The sequence below is a fragment of the Melanotaenia boesemani genome, chromosome 24, assembly GCF_017639745.1.
Source record: "Melanotaenia boesemani isolate fMelBoe1 chromosome 24, fMelBoe1.pri, whole genome shotgun sequence".
NCBI lineage: Eukaryota > Metazoa > Chordata > Actinopteri > Atheriniformes > Melanotaeniidae > Melanotaenia > Melanotaenia boesemani.
Window position 1 is genome coordinate 7,125,842 of NC_055705.1, and position 23,420 is coordinate 7,149,261.

At 40.4% G+C, this 23,420-nt stretch overlaps 1 protein-coding gene and 1 long non-coding RNA gene across 2 annotated transcripts; both read right to left on the bottom strand.

The window, feature by feature from the left end:
* Positions 1-3,923: 3,923 nt before the first annotated feature.
* LOC121635621 lies at positions 3,924-11,749 on the bottom strand. The gene is made up of 9 exons (XM_041978897.1): positions 11,558-11,749; positions 10,663-10,765; positions 9,248-9,391; positions 8,793-8,968; positions 7,979-8,115; positions 7,702-7,795; positions 5,842-6,016; positions 5,617-5,738; positions 3,924-5,133 (listed from the first exon to the last, which is right to left on the bottom strand). The coding sequence occupies exons 2-9, from the start codon at positions 10,745-10,747 to the stop codon at positions 4,819-4,821; spliced, it is 1,248 nt and encodes a 415-aa protein (XP_041834831.1). The 5' UTR covers positions 10,748-10,765; positions 11,558-11,749; the 3' UTR covers positions 3,924-4,818.
* Positions 11,750-13,746: 1,997 nt separating this feature from the next.
* Positions 13,747-22,021, bottom strand: LOC121635640. The gene is made up of 3 exons (XR_006009499.1): positions 21,780-22,021; positions 17,642-17,738; positions 13,747-13,835 (listed from the first exon to the last, which is right to left on the bottom strand). It is a non-coding gene; the product is annotated as an uncharacterized LOC121635640 (long non-coding RNA).
* Positions 22,022-23,420: the final 1,399 nt, after the last annotated feature.

Sequence of the window (23,420 nt, forward strand, 5' to 3'; positions counted from 1 at the left end):
AACCATGCTAGTGTGGCTTAACCATGATTAGGCCATACTAGCACTTATAAAATTTAACACACATTATAGTAAAGGTTAACTTCGTAACGTAAACCTTCAAAGTCGAGTCATACTCAGCTTACCTTTTCCAAACAGTCCTAAACTCTTTTGGTTCAGAGTGAAGAAACCACTCTAAAGAGAGCAAAGGATTACCACATATTAGCTTCAGACAACAATCCAGAGTGTTCCAGTTCCCAGTCTGCTTTTGTTGATATGAAATGGAAGATGCAGTGAATTCGGAGAGTTAACCTAAATTCCATCTGGGTTTACTGGCTTGTTTTAGTCAACATTATCGCAAACGTCAGCTTACATACTATATCTACCGCATTATGTTAAAACATAACCACGGTGTCAAACTGCCAATATCCACGATGGGCCATATAAAAAGGGAAGGGAAGATGTTAGACTCAAAGAAATGCAGCAGCAGCAGCATGAAAGAGGAAGGACTAAGAAGAATAAACAGAAAACAAAACATAGGCATGGTCGAACATGCATACATAACGGGCACTACAGAATGCATACAAAGAACAATAAATATCACATAAATACTCCAGTAAAACCAAACACACCCCTGTGACGACTTTTGGTACTATGGCGATGTTTACTCGAGTTTCATTTTCCTTTTAATTTCCAATTAAAACTAAAATCCGCTTTTAAAAGACCTTGTAAACACCTAATTCTGAATTAAAGTGTCCATTCCAGATTAAACTTAAATCTTAAGTACGTGACTGGTTTATTCTGATTTTAAATCTGAACTGAATCTGAATCGATCATGTAAAAGTTCATTCTGCTTTAAATTAATTCTGACCAAAGCAGGATCCTGGTGTCCAGCTGCTGCTTCACAATTAGAATCAAATTTAAAGTGAAAATGGTTCTTGTTATCTGATCTTCCATGTTGTAGACCAGGGATCACCAACTCCAGACCTCTTGAGCCAGTGTCCTGCAGGTTTTTAATATGTCCATTCTGCAGCACACCTGCAAACAATGGGTCCTTAAGAGGCTGGTGTAGACCCTGACAACAAGCTGTTGGAGAACTATTTTATTTGAACCAGGTGTGTTGCAGCAGGGATGCAGTAAAAACCTGCAACATTTGCTCAAGAGGTCCAGAGTTGGTGATCCCTGTTGTAGATGAAAAGAAAAGAAGCAGGAACTGGAGTTTGTTTTCTTTTGGTAGATGTAAATACATCACTGTACAATCAGAACCCTTCCCAACCCCCTGATCTAAAGTGGAAATAAATAAAAATGATTAAACATATTTTCCATGTAAACCTAAATTTGGAGCACAGAAAAGAATGTGAAAGAGAGACAGGAGTAAAACACACAAGCAGCAAAAGAAAAAGCAAACACAAAAAAAATAAAGAAAAAAGTACCTAAAAGGGCAGTGCACCTAAAAATGTATTTTGAGCTGTAAACGACACAGTATTACTTAATTGTAATTAAAAGCTACATATACTATTGATAAAATTTGTACTTTCTAAATTTATTTTAAAACGGGATCCTGAGGGTAAAACATGGCTTATACCTCTACAGGGTTAAGCCAGATTATGCTTTTCGTGACAGAGAGGTTATCTACGTCATGAGAAAATTTTAAAAACCCCACAGCCCCTCCCGCCAGATGCAGATACACAGCAAAATTGGAAGAGTTAAATTTAACACTATGGAGTTAAATTAACACTATGCCAGTGTTTATATAATTCTCACCAGGTCAGTGTTAAAATTACACATTTGATAGTGTTAATATTTTAACTCATTCATAGTGTTGCTTTTCTAACACTCAGTGTTGTTTTTTTGACACTTTAAAGTGTATTTTTTATTACTAAATAGTGTGATTTTTAACACTAAATGGTGTTAAAAAATAGTGTTATTTCTAATATTACGGTGTTAAAAAGTGTTATTTTTTTAACACTAAATAGTGTTAAAAATTATATTTTGAGAGGGGTTTTTCACCTTTGAAAGAACCTTTTAACACTAAATTATGTTCTCCCTTTAACTACTAATTTCACACTTTGTGTCATTCTACTGAGACAAAGATGACAATTTTCATTAGCAATGTCAACTTCATACATTAAAAACTGTTTTCTTACACATTAAAGTTTTTAAAACTACATTCATTTCATTCACCTCTAGCATTAGCTTTACCACCATATTAATGACTGCACCAAATTACAAATCAATCTCAATGCATCTACAGTCTTAATCATATCTGATTGCAAAACGTTCAATGTAATAAAACATACCAGTTTAAGAAATCATTAAGACAAATGATCATTTCAAGTATTTATTCATCATGAACGCCAAGCACCAGTGTTGTCTGAGCAAAAGGTAACATAGCCACACTTAAATAGAAAATAAAGGCACAACGTATAGGCTCTCATCCTCCTTACTGTAAGCACTTTGCAAGTCAAAAGGCTTGTAAATGACCAGATTGTCTGCTTTGATAATATCTTTTTCATCACTTTCAAACACTTGATAGGCATGAAAATGCTCACTGAAATGGTCAACCATGAATTTGTCGACAAGGAAGTAGATGACCATGCTTATCAAAAGTATCTTTTTCACTCTACAAAACACCGGCATTTCATGTTCAATCTCACTGCAAATGATTAGTCCTTGCCTGTACTCTGTACCGCTGACTTTAACCCAATTAGTTGAGAAGATCTCATTTGGTAGGGAATGAAAAACCCTTGCAAACATGTCACTGTCTTCATTGTCCACATTAAATACTTTCATGGGCCCGTATTCGATATGATGCAGTGGAGTAGTCTCCCAATGATATCCCAGGGACATTTGATGTTTTTTTGCAAGTGATTTAGTAATGTTTTTAAAGTTTTTCAGTGTGTTTTTGAATAGCCGGTGTTTTGCCTCGAATCGCATGCACCACATATGTATCAGAGGTCCAATTTTCCTGATAGAAGCCGGATAGTGTATCATAAAATGATGTTTCGGGATAAGATTCCGATCTGGATACAACTGTTTGAACAACTCATGATGTTCCCATATTAAATGTTTTAGATGAACAGTCATGCCAAGTGAAAGAGATGGAGAAAATATTATGTTAATTATCTGCAGCAACAGAAGCAGCAAGGTCCAGTTTTTGTTTCCTTGAGGCACAATATCGCCAAAAATCAAAGGAATGTTTCTTACAAGGCAAAGAGTTTGGATTGCATTGAGTCCTATATTATTGCCACTACTGTCCATAGTGATCCTGGTCGGACGATTTTTGCGTTCCAGGTATCCATAGTCAAAAGCATAAATTCTTGACAGTAGATCAGGTTTCGACAAAATGTTTTCAGAGAGATATTCCATCAGTAACTTTATCTCGTACTGAGCCACTCCCTCGAGAATGTCGTGCATTATGTCCAAAGAAAAATTGTGGCAAACATGAAAGAACTGCAGGCTATTTAAGGATGATTTGTGCTTTAAACCAAACACTGATAACCTCTGTGGATCTGAATGCAACTCACTGCAATGCATTTCAAAAATATCCTTTCCTCGCAAAACTATCCTGGGGTCATCCTCGTGATGAACATTCTGGGCATCATCTTTATCAATCAAACACAAACGACAGAAATGGCGTCCACTAAAAGACTCTGTAAAACCCATAATTGCATGCATCCCCAAGTTGTCCCCAGTTATCTGACATATAGTGCCATAGACTTTTTCAGTGGAGAACGGTAAATCGAGGCCATGGGACTCCAGTGTCTTGATGTCATCTATCAGTGGTTGTAGAATAGCATCAAATCCATATTTTTTAATATCCTCTGTATGAAACAGTGCAACCAAATGTATGTTCATCAGAATAGAGTTAAACTTTGGTGGCAGATTTCTTAGGACAAAATAGAAAGCACCTACTTTGTGTACACTGTGTTTTGAACCCAGCGGGTTGGCGGTTTCGAAGTCATCGTAGTACAACTGAATTTGTAAAGAGGTTGGTTGGTTGGAGAATAATGGATGTGTCTTACAGTAACTTCCATCACACAAATCCTCTAAAATGTTGGCTTTTGATGCATGTGGTTCCCCTAGCAGCTTACAGATATCCGAATTGCGACACATAAACTTTATTGTTTCCAAAATTGGAATGTAAATAAAGGTGTCTTTCACTGGAACTTGATCATAAGTGCCTGTTTGTTTATTTCTCCTCGAATCGAATCGAACACCTAACATTACTTCTACAGGTTCCACAAGCCCCCATTTTTCTTTGAAGTATTTCATTCTTTTAGTTTCTGTATTGAAGTCATGAAATGGGTTTTCAAAACTGTTCAGGGATTCTTCTAATGTAGATCTTGCAGGATTATCTTGAGGCAAAACAGACAATATATCATCTTTGACTTGGGAGTGAAGCCCGGTTGCAAGTTCCTCTAAATCATTAACAATTGTTGAGACAACACTATTTGCCACCCCACTTCCTTGGAGTTTTGCAATAAGTGAAGCACAAATATGATTAACATTGTTCTTGTGAAGACTTGACCCACTATTCTCAGAACATCCAGCCTCTTGACTCATCACCACATCTGACCCACTAACATCTTCAAGATCATCAGTCTGAAAGGACACTGAACTTGTAGAAACACCACTCTGAGAAATATTTTCATGAACAGTTGCTAGATGTTTTTTGAAGCCTGAATATGTTGAAAATTGCCTCCTACAACGATCTTGAACACAAGTCAACTTAAACCTGGTGCTTGGATAGAAACTGTGATCAAGTCTTAAATGGGTTATCAAAGACTTGCTGGCCACATGTTCAGCCTGACAAATGAAACATTTCAACATTTTTCAAACCTAGTTGAAGAGTTTAGCCCGAAACTCACGAACTCTTGGAGATTCATCTGTTGTTGTCGCATCGATATTATAGATGGTTGTCTGCACAAAAGTGTACAGTGGGCTCAGGGACTCATCATAGGACAGGTTGAAAACATAGTGGGATTTAAACAGTTCATCGAAAGCACCCAAAGAGCTGGTGGCTTGGCAGGGAATGAGCTGTTTGTCCACGACAATGTAGAAAGTTTCAATGTTGATCTTGGTTCGGCCAACAGCAAGGATGTATGGTTGTTTACCCTCTCGTTCTCGCAAGTGTTCTTCAATGCTGCAGCATGACTGAAAAATAAAACGATATTATGAACACCTCCAAGTGACTTTTAAAACATATGGCAAGGCTAACTTCTACGTGCTAAAAGGACCTTTCGTTTGGTCACCCAGCTACCAAACTGCAACATTAGGAATATGCTTCACCCAAAACTGGAAAGAGTGTTAATCTCCCTATTCACTTAAAAGCACTATGTGTGATGGATGTGTGACAACACATAATATCACAATCAGCACAGCAGAGTATCTAATGAGTTTTCAGCTGCTCACTGCATATTGCATTCTGTTTATCATGAAGTTTTACTTGTTTGACTAATTACTACAAATTATATTGTGTGTCCATGTGCCATCAATCTACATACTTAAGGAATTGTTATTAGCATTATCGCATTTACATTTTGGAGGAAGAACACTGTTGTAGAAGTTAGAGTTAGAAGTTAGAGAATTCCTACATGAATCCAATCTGTAAGATTTTAACAATTGGGGCATAAGCACCTTATGAAAGTGGACCATTTTTCCAACAGCATCACTGGGACTTATTTTGATCCTTTTCCGACCAGCAGTGGGTGGCAGAAGATGGAGAAGCAGCAGCAGAGAAGCCATGTCACTGTCCCAGTCTATCAGGAGAAAATAAAAGGAGACAAAATTAGCCATTATCATCTACCTGAAACACAAAACATCAGCTTTTAATGTACAAACAAGGCCTGTCACAAATCTTACTGGTGTCATCATTGACCGCAAGTTTTTCAGCAGCTTTCAGAAGTTGACACACTTCAGTTGTCTGAGTCAGATGTTTTGCCTCTTCAATAACCTTGGGCTTGAATGCTGTGTCCCACTTCTCAAGCATCTTGGCGGCCGTTTCCACTCCAAACAGCAGTACAAAGTCTTGGTTTAGCTGTTCATCATATATAGTAAAAACACAGACAATGATAAGTGAACTGTCAAATGCTTAAACCAAATTCAAGACTGTTTCAGTAAAAGATGAATACAACTTACAAGTCCTTTGACATCTAAAAATCATGGAAAGGTTTTGAAGATATCTGTTGTTCTTTGTGGGTCATAAACCAGGTCCTGGCGATGTTGAAAGGTCATCTTCATCTTCTCAAATACACTTCCATCATCATTGCAGTGAAGGAGAAATGATATTGCCTCTTTGCAGGTATCTCCATGAAGCTGCTGAGGCAGTGTGGCAGATGTTCTTCTGCGCTTAGGTCCTTGTTCTTGTACCACCGTCGTTACCTTCGCTGGCCTTTGACATCTTTTCCTTGACATGGTCTTGAGGCGCCATGCTAAATATCCTGTGCCTTTTTCCCCATCATAAAAGTGCTCCTATACAAATAATCGATAAGAGAAACACACAGAAATAACATACATCAGAACAGAAGGTTCATCACTTATGGATCATTCAGAACATTTCATATCTAATATCTAGGGCTGTCAAAATTAACACCTAAAAGGAACCTAACTTCCTTTTAACAGAACTAACTTTTTTAATGAGCGATTAACGCACGCAGGGCCTGTCCCCGACCTGATCCTGCAGTTTAAGGAAGTAGCACAAAAATAACATTGTGGTTGCAGAAATTAATTTTTCCTAAAAAGAAGGTATAGAACTAGGAAGATTTAAATTTAAGAACATAAGAGTGGAATCCCGTTTTTTTTGGTGTGAACGTTACAATGAAAATGGGGAGCACGGTGGTGCCAGGCGAGTAGGAGGGAACAACCAACCAGAGTTCAGAACGGCAGCCGAGATCTCGAAGCAAAGGGGCGACCAGTAAGTAATTGTAGACCGCAAGAACAGACTAAGAATATACAAAGGCTTGATGTCCTGGGCAACGATGTGGCAAAGACTGATGATCAAACCAAGGTAGAAATACTGACAAGTTGAGATGATTGATGACAGCCATATGTGTGGTAAAACTTCCCAGATCAAAGTTTATGCTTGTAAAAGATCAGGAGCATTTTCAACATGTGTCACCCAGGCAACATCGGGTTAGAGACAAAGTAGAATTTGAGCTTTAATTATTAGCTTTACATTTAACTGTAAAAGGTAAAAGAAATAAAGAGTATCATGAATGAAGTAAAAGTAAAGAGTAAAAGTATAAACACCAGTTAACTTAACTTTATTGATACTACAAAGAAACAAGTGCTACAAAAGGATAAACATGTTAGTTATGGATTTGTTTCACTGCAAATACGGTACAGCTATTGTCTGAAAAATACTCCCTCTTTCTGCAAAAACGCCATTTACGAATCTTTGTAGGCTAGTTGTCACAAGCCTAGAGCACTCACTTGTGGTTGTAGACAGTAATGTTTACTTTTGAGAAAAACATTTTGTTAAAAAATACATGTAGGATAGAAATGACATTTGCGATTAAGATGAGTAAGGACACTTGCGAGATTAATCAAGATTAAAATTATAAATCGCCTGACAGTCCTAGTTATATGTCGACTCAATTAATTTCTACTTTGAGGATTTGAATAGTTATGATTGATGTTTAAAATGGTTAATCTGCATCCTCATGACTCTACAGTGTGTAGAAACTGGGGTGTATTCTGGTATATTTCAAACTAAAAACTCACATAGCCCTTTGGAGAAAAAGGATCTTTGAGTGAAGGAAAAAGTGTCACGATTCCCAGGGCATACTTCTCCTTATGCTTGCGGGAAGGAATCCTCCTTTAGGAGAAAAAAAACAAAAAAGATACAAAATCCAAAGCACCTCTATTAACAGTGGGTTTTCCTAAGCGTCACTTTAGTCAAATGCATTTTGAACATTCATTCAGTTCTATTGTAATGCAAGTCCTTTTAGGCTGAAATGGTTTCACAATAATTAAAACAGTTTCTTCAGTTAACACTTACCCATGGTTCTCAGTCATATGGCTAGCCAATATGTTGACAAGTTGCCTCCGGGTACGATGTGTCAGTGAATTGTTTGACTGATACTCTCCGAGAACATCCTCACCGCCAGGCTTTACACGCAAGGCATTTTCTACCATCTACTCACATATGGAAGGAAAAGGAAGTTTAGTAGAGAAAATAATAATAATTTAAACAACAGTACACTAACTCATTAGCCCATTGAGCAACAGGTGACAAGGTTACCCACTAGTAATACCCCCCCCCCCCCCTCCTCCTCCTCCCCACCACCACCAAACATAAAAGTACTGTTTTAGAGAGAATGCTTCGGATGGGTCACTCAAGCTGGGGACATTTAATGAGCCAGCAAATGTAACCAGAGACAGAAGTGGCAGGAAAGTGGATGGACAAAGACTAACAGTAATTTACACTGTATCCCATGCTTGCGTTACAGCACAATGAGATATAAGGTTTTTGTTCTTTTCACTGTATGTGGGCCAAATTACTTACATTTAAAGTAAAACTAAAGGAATATTACTGCTGTAATTTGATTCTTTTACGTTATGGTATTCCATCTATCCAATTGAAATCATTCTGATTAGAGATTCCAGCTGACTTGATTACATGGCCACTGGATAATGGGATCCTCGCAAGTGTGAGTGTGAAACTGACATGCCACAGTGTGGAAGGAGTGCTCAGGAAGTTTGTTTGTATGCTCAGACAGATGAAAAATTAGTGGGCACACATGATAACCTAAATTTGCTTTAAATGTTTCTGGTGACCTATAGTCAAATTACTGTACTAACATGGAAAGTACCTCTTTTGCAGCCTCGGACTCGGAAACCTCTGTAGTAGATCTGTTTCTGACCTCAGACCTCGATCCATTTCCGACAGTGGGAATACTTAACTCTTTGTGAAGATCAGTGTCACTTGATGACAGAGAGATGGTATCAGTGAGGGAAGATGGTGTTGAATGATCTAAAGGAGAGAAAACTTTAAGAAAAGATGACACCATTGATACAAGGCTGTTCAAGGGTGTAGAGATCATATCTGAAACCATATTGACTTAACATGAATGAACGGAAAATTCTGACATTGTGAATTGGGATTCAATGTCGCAAAAGGCATTAAAAGGAACTGCAACCAGGGCCATAACCTGTTTCAATAGCACCTCCCTGTCATATTTGGTTCAGTATTGAGGAACATAAGGAAAACACCTTGCTGAGGGGGACAGTTAAAAATTTTACCACTATGTATAAAAACAGAACTTACCTCCCAATAAGCTGTCACATACAGTCAGGCATATGTTCGGACTGGCTTCTATCAGTTCAAGAAGAACATCCTCCTCCACTGCTGTGTCAGATTCATCAAAAACCTGAAGTTCAGCTGAATCAGGAAGCCCAAACTTACTTTTGACTGCAAGAAGATGATAGCGTGAAATCAATTAAAGATAACTGGATTAATTTTAAAACAATGAAAATCTAAAATAAGATTCACATTCTTGAAATCTCTGTATTGTTATGCTCTGAACTGGCCATTACCTACATCAGAGTACACAAGAAAACAACTTTTACAAGGTGAGCATATCTTCCTGTTAATTTCATTGCTTGTGTCTCTGCAATGACAGACAAACTGGTTTCTATTTAAAGTACAGTTCCTAAAGTAAAAACTCTTACATTTAAATTACTATGATTTGGTCAGTTAAAATCCCCAAATTAAAAATTTCTGCCTGTTTATTCCTTTTGTGGAAGAAAATCATACTGACCCATGAAAAAAAGAAAAAAAAACTCTTAGAAAGATCATAGTCAAGCTTCCACCATGAATTACTACACAATCATTCAACCTAATAGAGGCCTTAAGACTATTAATCACACCAGTTACTGCACTTTGGATTGGTTCAATAACAATATGATTTTACTTGTATAAATTTTCTTTTAAATAGAATATGTTGGTGAAAAAGATTTTTGTTTTCAGAGCTGAAACCAGAACTCAGCATCATGCTAACAGTTTAACAAGATAAGGAAGGATTTAATTATCACAAGGATGTAGTTTTATCATTAATCAGCGTTTGCTTTAATTTAGTAATTATCTGGATATATCTGAACTGTACAACCAGCAGGAAAAATTACTTCTGCACTCTGTTTCATCCATTTCAACCACAGACAGACTCATGGTGTGGTGTTACGCAGGTTGCAGAAATCACATCGGGTTGAACAACTTAATCCAGCTGCTGGAGTTTGCAGTCTCATATTTTGGTGCATCATGCTCCAAGCAAACAACCTATAACAACGGCGTCCATGAACAATAACCAGTCAAAGAAAGTGGTTTAAAACGGCCTCGTAACTGAGGATATAAAAACGAAACTTACGAAGCTGTGTTGCGTTCAGAGACATCTCGAAAATAGCACTATTTGTCATCAAAACAAGGATAACTACTGACTCCGCGTTGGGCTTCGTTTCAAACAGATTTTTGTTTTTAAAGAGGGCGCCGCTAAACTAAGCCTGACAATGTACGTGGGTGACAAACATGTTTCGACGAGTTTACTATGTCCTTTTCAGATTTAATACGTCAAAGACACGGGACATGTAGCTATCAACATCACTGATGGCATATATATACTTAATTTACCATAGTTTTCCTCCTGTCTTTGAAAGCTACATGTTTTCTTAAACAATATGGCTACTCACCTTCACTGATGAATTCCCGATAGGTGAAACCTGCCTGTAATCTGACGTACTTCTTAGTACTCTCGTATTTAACTTTCAGCAACATGATGGCACATCACAGGAGCTGCAAAGTGGAAAACACTCGCTGTTACACTTTTAAAACGGAAAGATGTTAAACAAATAACCAAGTGACCAACAATCTTTCTAAGTCAAGGTTAAATTTCTGCACCGGTACTACCAAATACTTATATCAAGAGAAGAAGTTAAACGCTCATTTACTCATTGGTTTACCATTTATCTGAAAAATAAGTATCCAAACCTTGTACGTGTGATTGCTGTGACTGCTGAGGGAGGGAAAATGATTTAATGACCCAATAGAATTTCTATCTTCCCGCTATTTGCAGCTGCTGCAGACCTGTCGTCTTTTCAAGCCCCGTTTCTAAATATCCAATGTCCGACTTCCAAAACGCCATTTGTGAACAGTGAGCTGACAAAAGCTATCCAAGAATTATAACCAAACTAATTTGTCATGAAAAAAAAAATAAAAACACGGTAATTAATGACTTGATATACTGCCATCCTTTGTTCGTCATCCTAACGAACCTTTTAAAAAATCCGCCTTTTTTTCAATGAAGGGAACGTTACGGTTGCGGGACAAACATTACACACAACACCTTACAGTTGCTTAAAGCGTAATTCTGAACACGTAAATACTAGTACAACAGAATTTAATTGAAGTTTAGTTGTTTTTTTTTAAATCTCAACCGACGACAGAAACCGCTCCTTGCTAGTCAAGCTAGCTTAACACCGTACATACCAGTTTTAGTAATGTTTGTCCTCCATACATTACATCTTATTAATTGTTGTTATGTATCACTATTGGGGTCTAGTAAAAGCCAATATGTAAGGTTCTTACCGTTTTTAGTGTATTCGAAATATCCGACTTGTCGTCTCGCCATGCGAATTGAGGAGGAAAAACCGCCGTCAGAGACCGGATGTTGGACCAACTCTCACTCCGAGTTTGCGTTCAACTCTCTCACGTAGCACCGCCCCCAGAGCTGTTCCAACACGGCAGGTGCTCAGAACAACACCGAGTCCAACACTGTGCAACTCAAAATAATTTTCACTGGAAAATCTGACACCAGTTAACACTACCAATTTTGCTGTGCACGCAGCTCTGCGAGGTGGCTTAGTAGGCCCCACCGTGGAGCTCTGCGAGGGGGCTTAGTAGGCCCCATCGTGGAACTCTGCGAGAGGGCTCAGTAGGCCCCATCGTGGAGCTCCGCGAGAGGGCTCAGTAGGCCCCACCGTGGAGCTCTGCGAGGAGGCTCAGTAGGCCCCATCATGGAGCTCCATCAGGGGACTTAGTAGGCCCCACTGTGGAGCTCTGCAAGGGGGCTCAGTAGGCCCCACCAAGCGGCTGTGGGAGGGGGCTTAGTAGGCCCCACCGTGGAGCTTTGCGAGGGGGCTCAGTTGGCCCCATCGTGCAGCTCTGCGAGGAGGCTCAGTAGGTCCCACCGTGGAGCTCTGCGAGGGGGCTCAGTAGGCCCCATTGTGGAGCTCTGCGAGAGGGCTCAGTAGGTCCCACCATGCAGCCCTGCGAGGGTGCTTAGTAGGCCCCACCGTGGAGCTCGGCGAGGGGGCTCAGTAGGCCCCATTGTGGAGCTCTGCGAGAGGGCTCAGTAGGCCGCATCGTGGAGCTCCACGAGAGGGCTCAGTAGGCCCCACCGTGGAGCTCTGCGAGGAGGCTCAGTAGGCCCCATCATGGAACTCCATGAGGGGGCTCAGTAGGCCCCACCAAGCTGCTCTGGGAGGGGGCTTACTAGGCCCCACCGTGGAGCTTTGCGAGGGGGCTCAGTTTGCCCCATCGTGCAGCTCTGCGAGGAGGCTCAGTAGGTCCCATCGTGAAGCTCTATTAGGGGACTTAGTAGGCCCAACTGTGGAGCTCCACGAGGGGACTTAGTAGGCCCCACTGTGGAGCTCTGCGAGGGGGCTCAGTAGGCCCCACCAAGCGGCTCTGGGAGGGGGCTTAGCAGGCCCCACCGTGGAGCTCTGCGAGGGGGCTCAGTAGTCCCCACCGTGGAGCTCTGCAAGGGGGCTCAGTTGGCCCCATCGTGCAGCTCTGCGAGAGGGCGCAGTAGGTCCAATCGTGAAGCTCTGCGAGGGGGCTTAGTGGGCCCCACCGTGGAGCTCTATTAGGGGACTCAGTAGGCCCCACTGTGGAGCTCTGTGAGGGGGCTTAGTAGTCCCAATCGTGGAACTCTGCAAGGGGGCTCAGTAGGTCCCACCACGCAGCCCTGCGAGGTGGCTCAGTAGTCCCCACCGTGGAGCTCTGAGAGAGGGCTCAGTAGGCCCCATCGTGGAGCTCTATGGGGGGACTTAGTAGGCCCCCCCGTGGAACTCTGCAAGGGGGCTTAGTAGGCCCCACCATGGAGCTCTGCGAGGGGGCTTAGTAGGCCCCACCATGGAGCTCTGCGAGGGGGCTTAGTAGACCCCACCACGCAGCTCTGCGAGGGGGCTTAGTAGGCCCCACTCTGGAGCTCTGCGAGGGGGCTTAGTAGGCCCAATCGTGGAATTCTGCGAGGGGGCTCAGTAGGCCCCACTGTGGAGCTTTGCAGGGGGGCTCAGTAGGACCCACCATGGAGCTCTGTGATGGGGCCTATCATTTGTCTCCTAGTGATTTAGCTGCCAGATTCTAATGCGGCTTTAACTGTTTGTCACGCTAATGAAATCTGTCTGTGCTTTTGTGTGTGTGTAGCAGTGTGTGTGAGGCAGTATTACCTCCTGAGGACCAAACACACACACAGAGCGAGATGCAACGACTGACAGCTGTCAGACTGTGTGTTGCCGTGACAATAAGTTTGACTGGCAGCTCTGTTGTCAGCCTTGCATCATCCAGTCTTTCTCAAGTAACGTTTAAAGCTGTGTGCCACACACACAAACACACACAGGGGTCTTACTAGAGCTGCGGGGACACTCAGTATTGGTCTCCGAGGAGCCTTAAAAATAAGATTCATGCCAAAATAAGGACTTAAATATTAAGATGAAGTCCTAAATCATTAACTGAAAGGCTGTAAAGCCCACACGCAAGACTGGTTTAGCATCTAGTCACAAACCACCGTTAAACCAGTCTGAAGTCTCATTTCATCATTTTCTATATGTCTTAATCCAATTCAGGGTCGTCAGTCTGAAACCTGTTTAAGAAAATATCACAAAACCACTGAAAATCCATTTCAAACCCAGATTAGCTTTAAACCAGTTTAATCCTTACAAACCTTTTACAAAACATGATTAAGACCTCTCTATAACTACACCACCCAAAGCTGAAAACCAGTTTCAGACTACGTTCAAAACTAGTTCAATTCTCCTCCGAACTGACCCAAAACCAAGCTCAGAACAACTGGAAACAGACCCACAAGCAGGACGGAAACCAGTTTAAAGCAAAGCCCATGTCAGACCTTTAAAAGTGGTATAATCCTTGTCAATGTCCGATGTTTCTACATGGAGAGTAAAGAGAGCAGAGAGGAGCCCAGTGCATCATGGGCCGTCCCCCAGCAGCCTCGGCATAGAGCAGCAGGACTAGAGGGATGGATCAGGGTCATCAAACCAGACCTGCTATAAGGTTTATCAGGAAGGAAGGAAAGTTAGAAGATAATCTGAAGGTGGAGAGGGGGTCTGATACCTGAAGTTAAACTGGGAGCCGGTTCCACAGAGAGGGTCCGATAACTGAAAGCTGTGCTTCCTGAAGCCAAACTTTTATATCAGATGGAGACTTTTCAGAGCATTTCTGGGACAGAACAATAATGGGGAATCTGTAGTCCATGGACTAGTTTTCCTGCATCACTCTTAGACAGGATGCTCCTCATCTTGGGAATATAAAGTAGGAGGAAGAAGGAGGTCCTAGAAACCTTTTTTATGTGAGTCAAAGGACAGGAAAACTTTATTTTTAAAAGACTTTTTGTGCATTTTATGAAACAGCAGAGCAGAAAATCAGACGCTAATGAAGTGTGAATGTTTCAGATCCAGGGGCAACAAAATCTCATGGAAAGAATCAAGTGACAAAAGCTTTTCAAACAGCCATTTAATGCATCTTCATGACCTTCTGTGACAACTGTATTTTTATTGCAGTCATGTTTTACGCTTTACTCCTTGTCAGGATTTACAAGTTTTTCAACACCAGAAATGTCCAAGTTGCATGTCAGATTCTACTCAGGCTGAACGGTCTAAGACGCCAAACTTAAGGGTTGTTTCCTTTCATAAAACAGGGAATTCTGGTCTTTTAAAGGATCTATGGGTTCAAATCACACCCTGACAGACTACTTCTACTAGGTTAATCATCTACCAGTTTCACATGTTTATCAGCACAACATGAAAATGTCATGGCACAGTGCAGGAAAGCACATGATTTTAAAATAGGCTATTCCAACTCGCCATGTAATACTTGGTCAGGTACCTTAAACTAATTGCTTCTGTTACGTCCCCTTTTATGTCCAGGGGTCAAAAGGACTGTAAGACAGAAAAGGCCGGACCAAGGGTAAATGAAATACAATAATGTTTATTAACAAAAATGGGTTCCAAAACACGAACAACCCTTAACCGGCAAATAATACAAAACAAACAAACTCAAAGTGTCCCTGTCGGGTATTTAACAATTAGTCTTAACTCTACTTGGTAACAAAAGAAACAAACAAACCAAAAATGTCCCCAAAACGGGCAACAAGCTCACAGGCGGACCAATTAACAAACAAAATAAACACACGCTCTCAGGCGGACTTCTATCAAAACAAAACTAAACTCCTAATAAACTAAACACAAAAACCTCCTTCTTTCAGGCAGGGACGGCACTAAAGCTCAGAACACAAAAAGGTATTTATCACTAAACCAACTCTCTAACTCGCACAGAAAAGTCTCCAAACCACACAATCCACAATGCTCCTCAAACTGGCAGGCATGTGTCCCACAGTCCAAAGCTGCCCCGAATGATGGTGATGATGCTGTCTTAAAGGAGGCCTCTTCTCCGGATTGGACAGCTTGTTTGGGGAGTGAGGGGTAAGGCGGCCAATCAGGGATCAGGGGAGGCGGGTGCTGGGCGTTCTCCACTGTCAGCGTCTCCAGCACGTCTTGCAATTCTCTCCTGGCTGGCTGATAAGCCGGCGGGCGTCACAGCTTCATTGGAGGATATCTACAGCAATGTGACTGTCTTTACAGCGTATTTACAGGTGCACCAGATTATGATTTGATACAGACACAACCACACTAAATAACCAGCAAAAACTAGGTGAGCTGAGGGCATCTTACATTGCTACTCCCACACACTGAAGATGTTCCAAAAACCTTGCTAAACATTTATAGTTTTGCAGCATTTTATCACTACCACCCATTATCAAGTTACATCCCATCAATAACCATAAACAGAGCAAAAAAATAAGTCTTCACCATGTCCTGATTTGTATGAGGTGTATCCAGTTTCCAGTACAGAGCATTTTGATTCTGAAAAGGCATGTGAACCATAAAAGTTGTTTGGCTAACTACAGTTATTCTCAACACACTGTGAAGACATTGCCCAGTGTTGTGTGTGTTTGTGTGTCTGAAAAAGGGTTCAGTGGTAAGAGACTATGGCTCAAATAAACAACAAAAGCTCCCCGTCCGGGAATCAAACTGGTCTTCTGCATGAGAGGCGGAGATACTGGTCACTATACTAACAAGGAATGCTCTGTAGGCCCAAAAGCTTCACATCCACTACCAAAGGTAAACTATACAATTTGGAACAAGCTCATAGTAACTGCTGAGTTGGAAGCTGCCAGAGTTTCATTGTAAAAGATTACACCCTTTACACTTGCGAGGCTTCTGCGTGAGGGCGGTTACGGCGTCATCGCCACAAACACCGAGTGTGTCTGTGGAGGCTTGATGAGCACCTCTTGTACCCCTAACGTACACCCTGCTACGCAGACGGTTACGCAGATGTAATCTTACGTAGACACCAGACGAGTATAAATCCAGCTTAAGGCAGTGGTCGCCAACCAGTTGATTGCCATCAGTATCAGCTCTGTCCATTTTTCCACCGCAAGGTTGTCCAGTGACAATCCCTTAACACTGGAAGCCAGGGAGGGCTAGAGGACAAAGTCTGGTTATGAGGCAGCATTCTTGCTCCAGATACCCAAATCTCACCTGGCTGCACTGTGCTGAGGGTGAAGTCCGGGTATTGTGTAGTATTAGTGCTGCAAATATCGAAATCTCACTCAACTGCGCTGTGGTGAGGGTAAAACTTTCCCATATAAAGTGTGAGTTTTGTCACCCAAAAGCCCAGCCCATTCCAAAGAAGTCTCATTCATCATTCAAACATCTTCCTGTCATTTACTGGAGCTTGAAACATCAGTTTAAAAAATTCACTTTGCAGGATGACATGATGGTTCTGTATTTTTTCAAAGTTCTTTTTGGAGTACCAGGGGCGCGAAGACGGGCTTTGGAATAATTAAAGCCAGAGCAAAATTGTGAAATTTATTCAAGCCCCTCCTAGGGCCCATGTTAAGGGATTGCCATTGGACAACCCCTTTTCCGTAGGAGTGATAGATTTGAACTTGAATTTTACTGTATTGTTGGGAAAAACTATGTTTCCAGTAAAAATATTCATACTTAGAAGATTGACAGTTGATCACTGAAACAAATTCCCTACAGTCTTTATGGCCCCTGAAGCTCAACATGGTTCATTTTGGTTCACCCTATGGCTCTGTCACTAATCTTTGCATAGTGAAGAATTTATTAGAAAACTCTGATTTTGTTTCCATAAAAATGTGTCTCTACTTTTTACAGGTCCAATATTTAACTACAAACTAATTTTATCTCTCTTTAAAATTGTAGATTTAATTTTGTTATTTGCTTGTTTATTATAATTAAAGGTGTTACTGTCAAACATTATTATTAACAATATAAATATTAGTTATTATTTTCTGTTTGGGAGCTTGTGTGTTTAACTAGAACTGCACTTCTGAAAAAGACTTACTGTCATGGACAAGTCACTTCTAGGAGTCATCTGAGGGTTTTTCCAGGAAAATGTCCAAGGCAGGTCCGTTATCTGGTAATTCCTGTAGATCTTCAGTCTGAAACAGAGCAAACAAGCACATCACTCACAGGACAACAAACCAGGTTAGAAATTATCCTCCTAACTAAGGATAAAGTCTTCCTTGCCTGCTCATCCATGTCATTTGAGAGATCCACAACCTCACAACACGCCACATGTGATTCACTGTCTGAGGACTGAACTCAGACAATAAATCCAGTTGTTGGATCAACATAAAAACACCATCTATTTCCTGTCTAGAGAACAAAGGGTAGACTGCCTTTGTCTCAGCAGACCTTAGAGGATTATTCTGCCTCTTTTCTTCAAAGGTCTGGTCCTATCTACATTCTGGAAAAATACATTGTTAGTAAAGATCCTGTATGATACACTTTCAAAATATATTGGGGACTGTACTCAGACACTGAACACAACTTTTGTACCAAATTAAATAACACCACAGCAAATACCTCTCCAACTGTCCTGCAAACTCATAAAAATAATTAATTACACAAAAATCTGACATTTGATTTCTACTGAAAGTAAAATAAATGGAAAATGTTTTATTTAAGATAATTCAGAACAAATTATCCTACTTTTGATCAAATGATCTTAGTAAATATGAACGCAACCATTTAGGAAATTCTTAGCCAACATTAACCAGGAATGTATAAAATGTGGGAAATTATAGATTAGAATTAATAAACAGGAAATAATAAGATGCTTACATACAAGATAAAGGTTAACAAGCTACTAATGACATAACAAAACATAAGTTCTGCTATTAAGAAGAAAAACATCCCAGTTAAAAGTTCCTTCCTCAGATTATCTCCAGTAAAAGAAGCTCTGAGGGGATGAAGGGGAGAAGGTTTTTTCTGACGCTGCCATTGTTTCATGCTCCTTTCTAGTATTTGATCCCTCGTAACACAAATGTTGAAGATGTTGGTTTTATCCTCTCTTTCATTCAGGCTTTCCATGACATCTGCAATGCTTATGGTGACACAGGAAAGAGAAAAAAGTTCATTTTGTGAAGGTTTTATATAAATATCTCTGGAATGTACAAACTTTGAGAGAAAAAACGTTGTCATAAAGTCCCTTTTCATCTCTTGATGAGCCTTAAACTGCTGTGGACCATCTCTGCTGCATAACTTCTGTTTCCATCCAAGGTGATGACATTTGATTCATCACAAGCTCTGAAAATAAACCTGCTTTAGATAAACTGCACAGCAAGATGATCTACAAATCATTGCATCCTGTTTCTATTTACATTTCACACAATGCCACAAGTTTTTATTTAGAATCGGGAGGAAAACATGTTTGAAAATGACTTTAGAAATATAAACTGTACATGACAGAAAGCAGAAGAAAAGGAAAGTTTAGGACACATAAATGATAAATATTAGTTACAGAAACGTTACTCTGACATGTTTGAGCTTTATTCTGTCCTCTTCAGTGGCGTCTCTGCATTTGGGGCCAGTAGGGCCTGGCCCCACCAGATGTCGCTATGGAGCAGCCCTTATAGAGTAATAATCTACTAAAAATATCTAATCAAAAATAATAATACTCTATAAAGACTAATTATCTTATAAAGACTATTTTTATATAAACATTCATACATTATCAAGAGCTTTGCCCACGAATGCCGACAGTAGCCTACTTTCTATAAACGCACAGAGAATGGGGCCGGCCCATCAGCGCCTGTTTAAATTGATGAACAACTAACATGATGGTGCGCATGTCCAAAACTGTTCTTAGTAGACAGCCGTGGGGCACAACTATCGTGGCCCCAAGCCGATGTCATCCAATTAAAATACTGGGATGACATACGTCAAGACGTCAATAAACTGTGCAGTTTTCATGGATTGTGGGTACTACGCATCAAGCTAGGTTGATTTTCAGTGTTAGCGACTAGGCGAAAGAGATGAAAAATGAATGAAGTTGATTCATTAATAAAAGCTAAATTTAACACTTTGCCACTTGAGCAAAAACTAGAAATTAAACGTTTGGGACCTCACCACCCGGTGGATTTTAACATCGTTCAAACGGGAAAGGACAAAACCCGTTCCTTCAACCCAGAATGGTTCTATAGGAAAACATGGCTAACTGCAAGTGTCGCCAGAAAATAGCTGTTCTGCTTTCCTTGCCTACTCTTTGGAGGAGAAACTACATGGACCTCATCGGGATTCAAAGATCTGAAACATCTTTCAGAACGTCTGGCCAAACATGAGAGCAGTGGCTCACATGTTGAGAATTCTCTGAAACTGGGCTTGCTTGGCAGTGCTAACATAGCAGCACAGATAAATTCCGCTCACAAACGCGCCATTGAACTACACAACAAGCAAACTGAAGAAAACAGGTATGTGCTTGGAAGAATCATTACATGCCTAAAACTCTGCGGTAAATGTGAAGTTGCCTTAAGGGGCCGTGATGAATCTGCCGCTTCGGTGAACCCCGGTATTTTCCGGAGCATTTTTGAGACTATGTGTGAGGGTGACTCCAGACTCAGACAACATTATGAATCACAGCCATACTTCAAAGGGACCTCAGCCACAATTCAAAACGAACTTCTGGACTGTATGTTTAATGTATATCAGGAGGAAGTTGTGAAGCAGGTGTCCAAGGCTACTTTACTTTCGTTGCTGTTCAAGCTGACGAAACAACAGATGTGTCGTGCAAATCGCAGATGGTGGTTGTGCTCCGTTATATGACTGGAACAACAGTGAAAGAGAGGTTTTGGAGATTTGTTGAGGTGAAGGATAAAACGGCACCTGGTCTTGCAAGAACAATACAACAAGAGGTTAATGCAGCAGAGGTTAAATGCACTGGCTATGTTGTCCATTGAAAATGAATTCATTCATGGATTACTGGACTTTGACAGACAGGTTATTGACAAGTTTGCTCAGATGAAAGATCGACGTGCATCCTTTCTATTCAAGAAATGAACTGCAATGGTGAGTGATTTTTTTCCATGAGCCTTCATTTGTAATTATATGTATGAAATATGTTGTGTTCTTGAACTGAAATTGAATTTTATGTGTATGTTTTGTCATTTTTGGGGGGTCATTGAATACAGATCAATCTCAGGTTCTAATGTATATCCATCACAGAAGTATCAGATGGTGCATACAGGTGTAGACTCTGTTGTGCCCCACTCAACTTTTCATGCCAGAGACGCCACTGGTCCTCTTACAATAATAATCAAACATTATGGATATAAATGACATCTAGTTATTTTAGATCAGCTATAACATCACAAACATATTTTCTGACTTCTGACCTGATCCTAAATATGACAACATTCAATCACAATGATTATGATTTATAATCTATTAAATATTTGGCCGATTATGCATCTTAATCTAAACTAAAAACCTTTTGACCAGAATTCTGTCAGAATATCAGAGAATATTCAGTCAGTAAAGTCACTTACACCATTTCCTGCTTTTTATGTGTCAACTTTAACACATTCATGTACAGCTGCCATGAAATAAGCAGCAGGTATTAACTTTCTATATTTACATCAGATAACAATTTCCTGGCACCGAAACAAGAAAAAACCTTCATCAAACTAAACAACAAAACAAAACGTCTGATCAAGAAACCAAAAGAGTCCAAAAACTAAACCCACAGACCATGTTATTGACGGCTGAAACTGTGATAGAAATGACCAAACACATACAAACTGGTTACCATTAAATGCAGCTGCACAAGTTTGAAAGATGGACATGAGGTCAGTTTTCTAGAAGTCACATAATCAGATATTTACTGTCTAATCTAAACTATTTGAAGCTGGCAGAAAGTTTACATTTAGCAAATGACATCTCAGAAAACTGAACTCATTTCACGTTTGTGACATAATGTGACTGAAATGTTTGGAAAACTGGAAAAATATGACAAAGTTTTGTAATGTAGTTACACTTTTGTCATGTGTGTAACTACATGTGCACTATTTTTCTAAACATTTCAGTCATATTAAACCATAAAATGTGAAATGACTTCAGTTTACTTTGAAGTCATTTGCTAAATGAACAATTAGAAATATATTTCTTTAACTTTATGTGTTCAGAGGTTGAATCCCTCCTACCTTGTAACAGCTGCAGGCAGGTCTTCTGCTGCTCTGTTTCCTCTCTTTAGTTTCCTTAATATTCCACTTAGCAGAAACGTTTCCTTCTACAATCTGAGAAAAATAAAAATCCTCCATAAATCAGGAAAGCTTCCTTCATCCAGCAGGTCCAGAGTCTCTCTAACAGGTTTTCAGAGCTGCTTGTAGAAGGAGACGTTCTAAACTTGTCTTTATTATGTCTCACCGAACGCTACGTCAGAAAGGCAGCGTGCTGTCCTGGATACGTGCCGCGCGCGTGCGCAGTAACGTAGCAGCTGTTTGTAGTACAGTATGGTGACACAGTTCTACGTAGCTTCCAGAGGACGAGTTCACGTGCAGGATCAGGATGATTGACAGGTCGCCATCTTTCCTGTTAGTAAGGAGATAAAAGGAAAACGGCGTCATGGTCTCAGGAAGAAGTTACCGTAGCGGTTCAGAAAAACGGAGGAAGAGAGACAGTCAGAGGTGGGACACTGGTATGGGATGAGAACACTGCCATAATCCGAAACTGAAAGAAAACGTTTTGAAACCTTGAAAGTCAGTGTTTGAAAATTTAAAACCTGAAATAAAGTTTTGCAAGTCTGAAAATAAGTTTTGAAACCTTGAAAAGTATTTTGAAAGTTTGAGAAAAAAAGTTTGAATCTCTGCAAGCATAATTTTGTATTTGAATTTTTATTTTTCATAAGTGCAACATGCATATTACAGAGTTTGAGACTCACGTTTTCAGAGATTCAAACCTCTTGTTGCAACCTTGCTGTTTTCAAGTCTACATTTTCAGAGTTTCAAATATGGCATCGTTTTCCCACCACATTAGTTTGCAAAAAAGTTTTGAAACCTTGTAATATGAGATCTGAAAACTGCTGTGTGCATCTTTGCAAAAAAGTTTTGAAACCTTGAAACCTGAGTTTTGAAATGTTAAAATCTTCTCCAAACATTATATTGTAAGGATTAAATTTTACTTTGAAATCTGGTCGGATTAACTTTTGCTCTCGTAACTTTGCAACATCCGCTTTTCGGAGTTTCGTCTGCACCGCTGCGAGTTGCGATGGGGGGATTTTTGGCAGCGTTCTCTCGCTGCTTTGATTTGAAACTCTGAAACCCACACTCTGAAAAACTAGAGAAAAAAAGAATGGCTCCGGGGGAGTGTTATGACCCTCGCCGTTGCGGATTCGCTACTGGACCTGCCCTTCTACACGACAAGCGGATGTGGAGGCGTGATCACTCTGACCCTCCGAGATTGGCTGCCGGACCTGTCAATCAAGGGACGCGGATGTGATGTCAACGGTCCTCCCCTTCTACTTGGCGGATTGGTGGCTGGGCCAGTGTTGCTGCAGCTGATCCTCATCGGGATGATTGCCTTTTGTTTGGCTGACAATTAAATAGGGGAACTTACCATTCCTCTGGAGCGATATCACTAGGGCATTTGCTCATTTTGTGTGAGGTCCTCTGAGTAAGCCGGTATTTGGAAATTGTGTACTTTTGGAGCCAGTGGGTTCATTCTGGACAGAGCGGTTGGTTTTTGTGTTGTAGTGGTTGTTTGTTTTCACAGAGTGCTAATTTGTTGTAATTTGAGAGTTTACTAGGGACTTCTCACTAAGAGAAGCTCCCCTCTTTATGTTGTTA

Excerpts from the sequence above, each read along its gene's own strand:
- LOC121635621 (XM_041978897.1), bottom strand. The coding sequence starts at position 10,747 with ATGTTGCTGAAAGTTAAATACGAGAGTACTAAGAAGTACGTCAGATTA. Across the intron at positions 8,116-8,792 it reads AGTCCGAGGCTGCAAAAGAG|ATGGTAGAAAATGCCTTGCG; the intron begins GTACTTTCCATG and ends ATATGTGAGTAG. Across the intron at positions 7,796-7,978 it reads CATATGACTGAGAACCATGG|GAGGATTCCTTCCCGCAAGC; the intron begins GTAAGTGTTAAC and ends TTTCTCCTAAAG.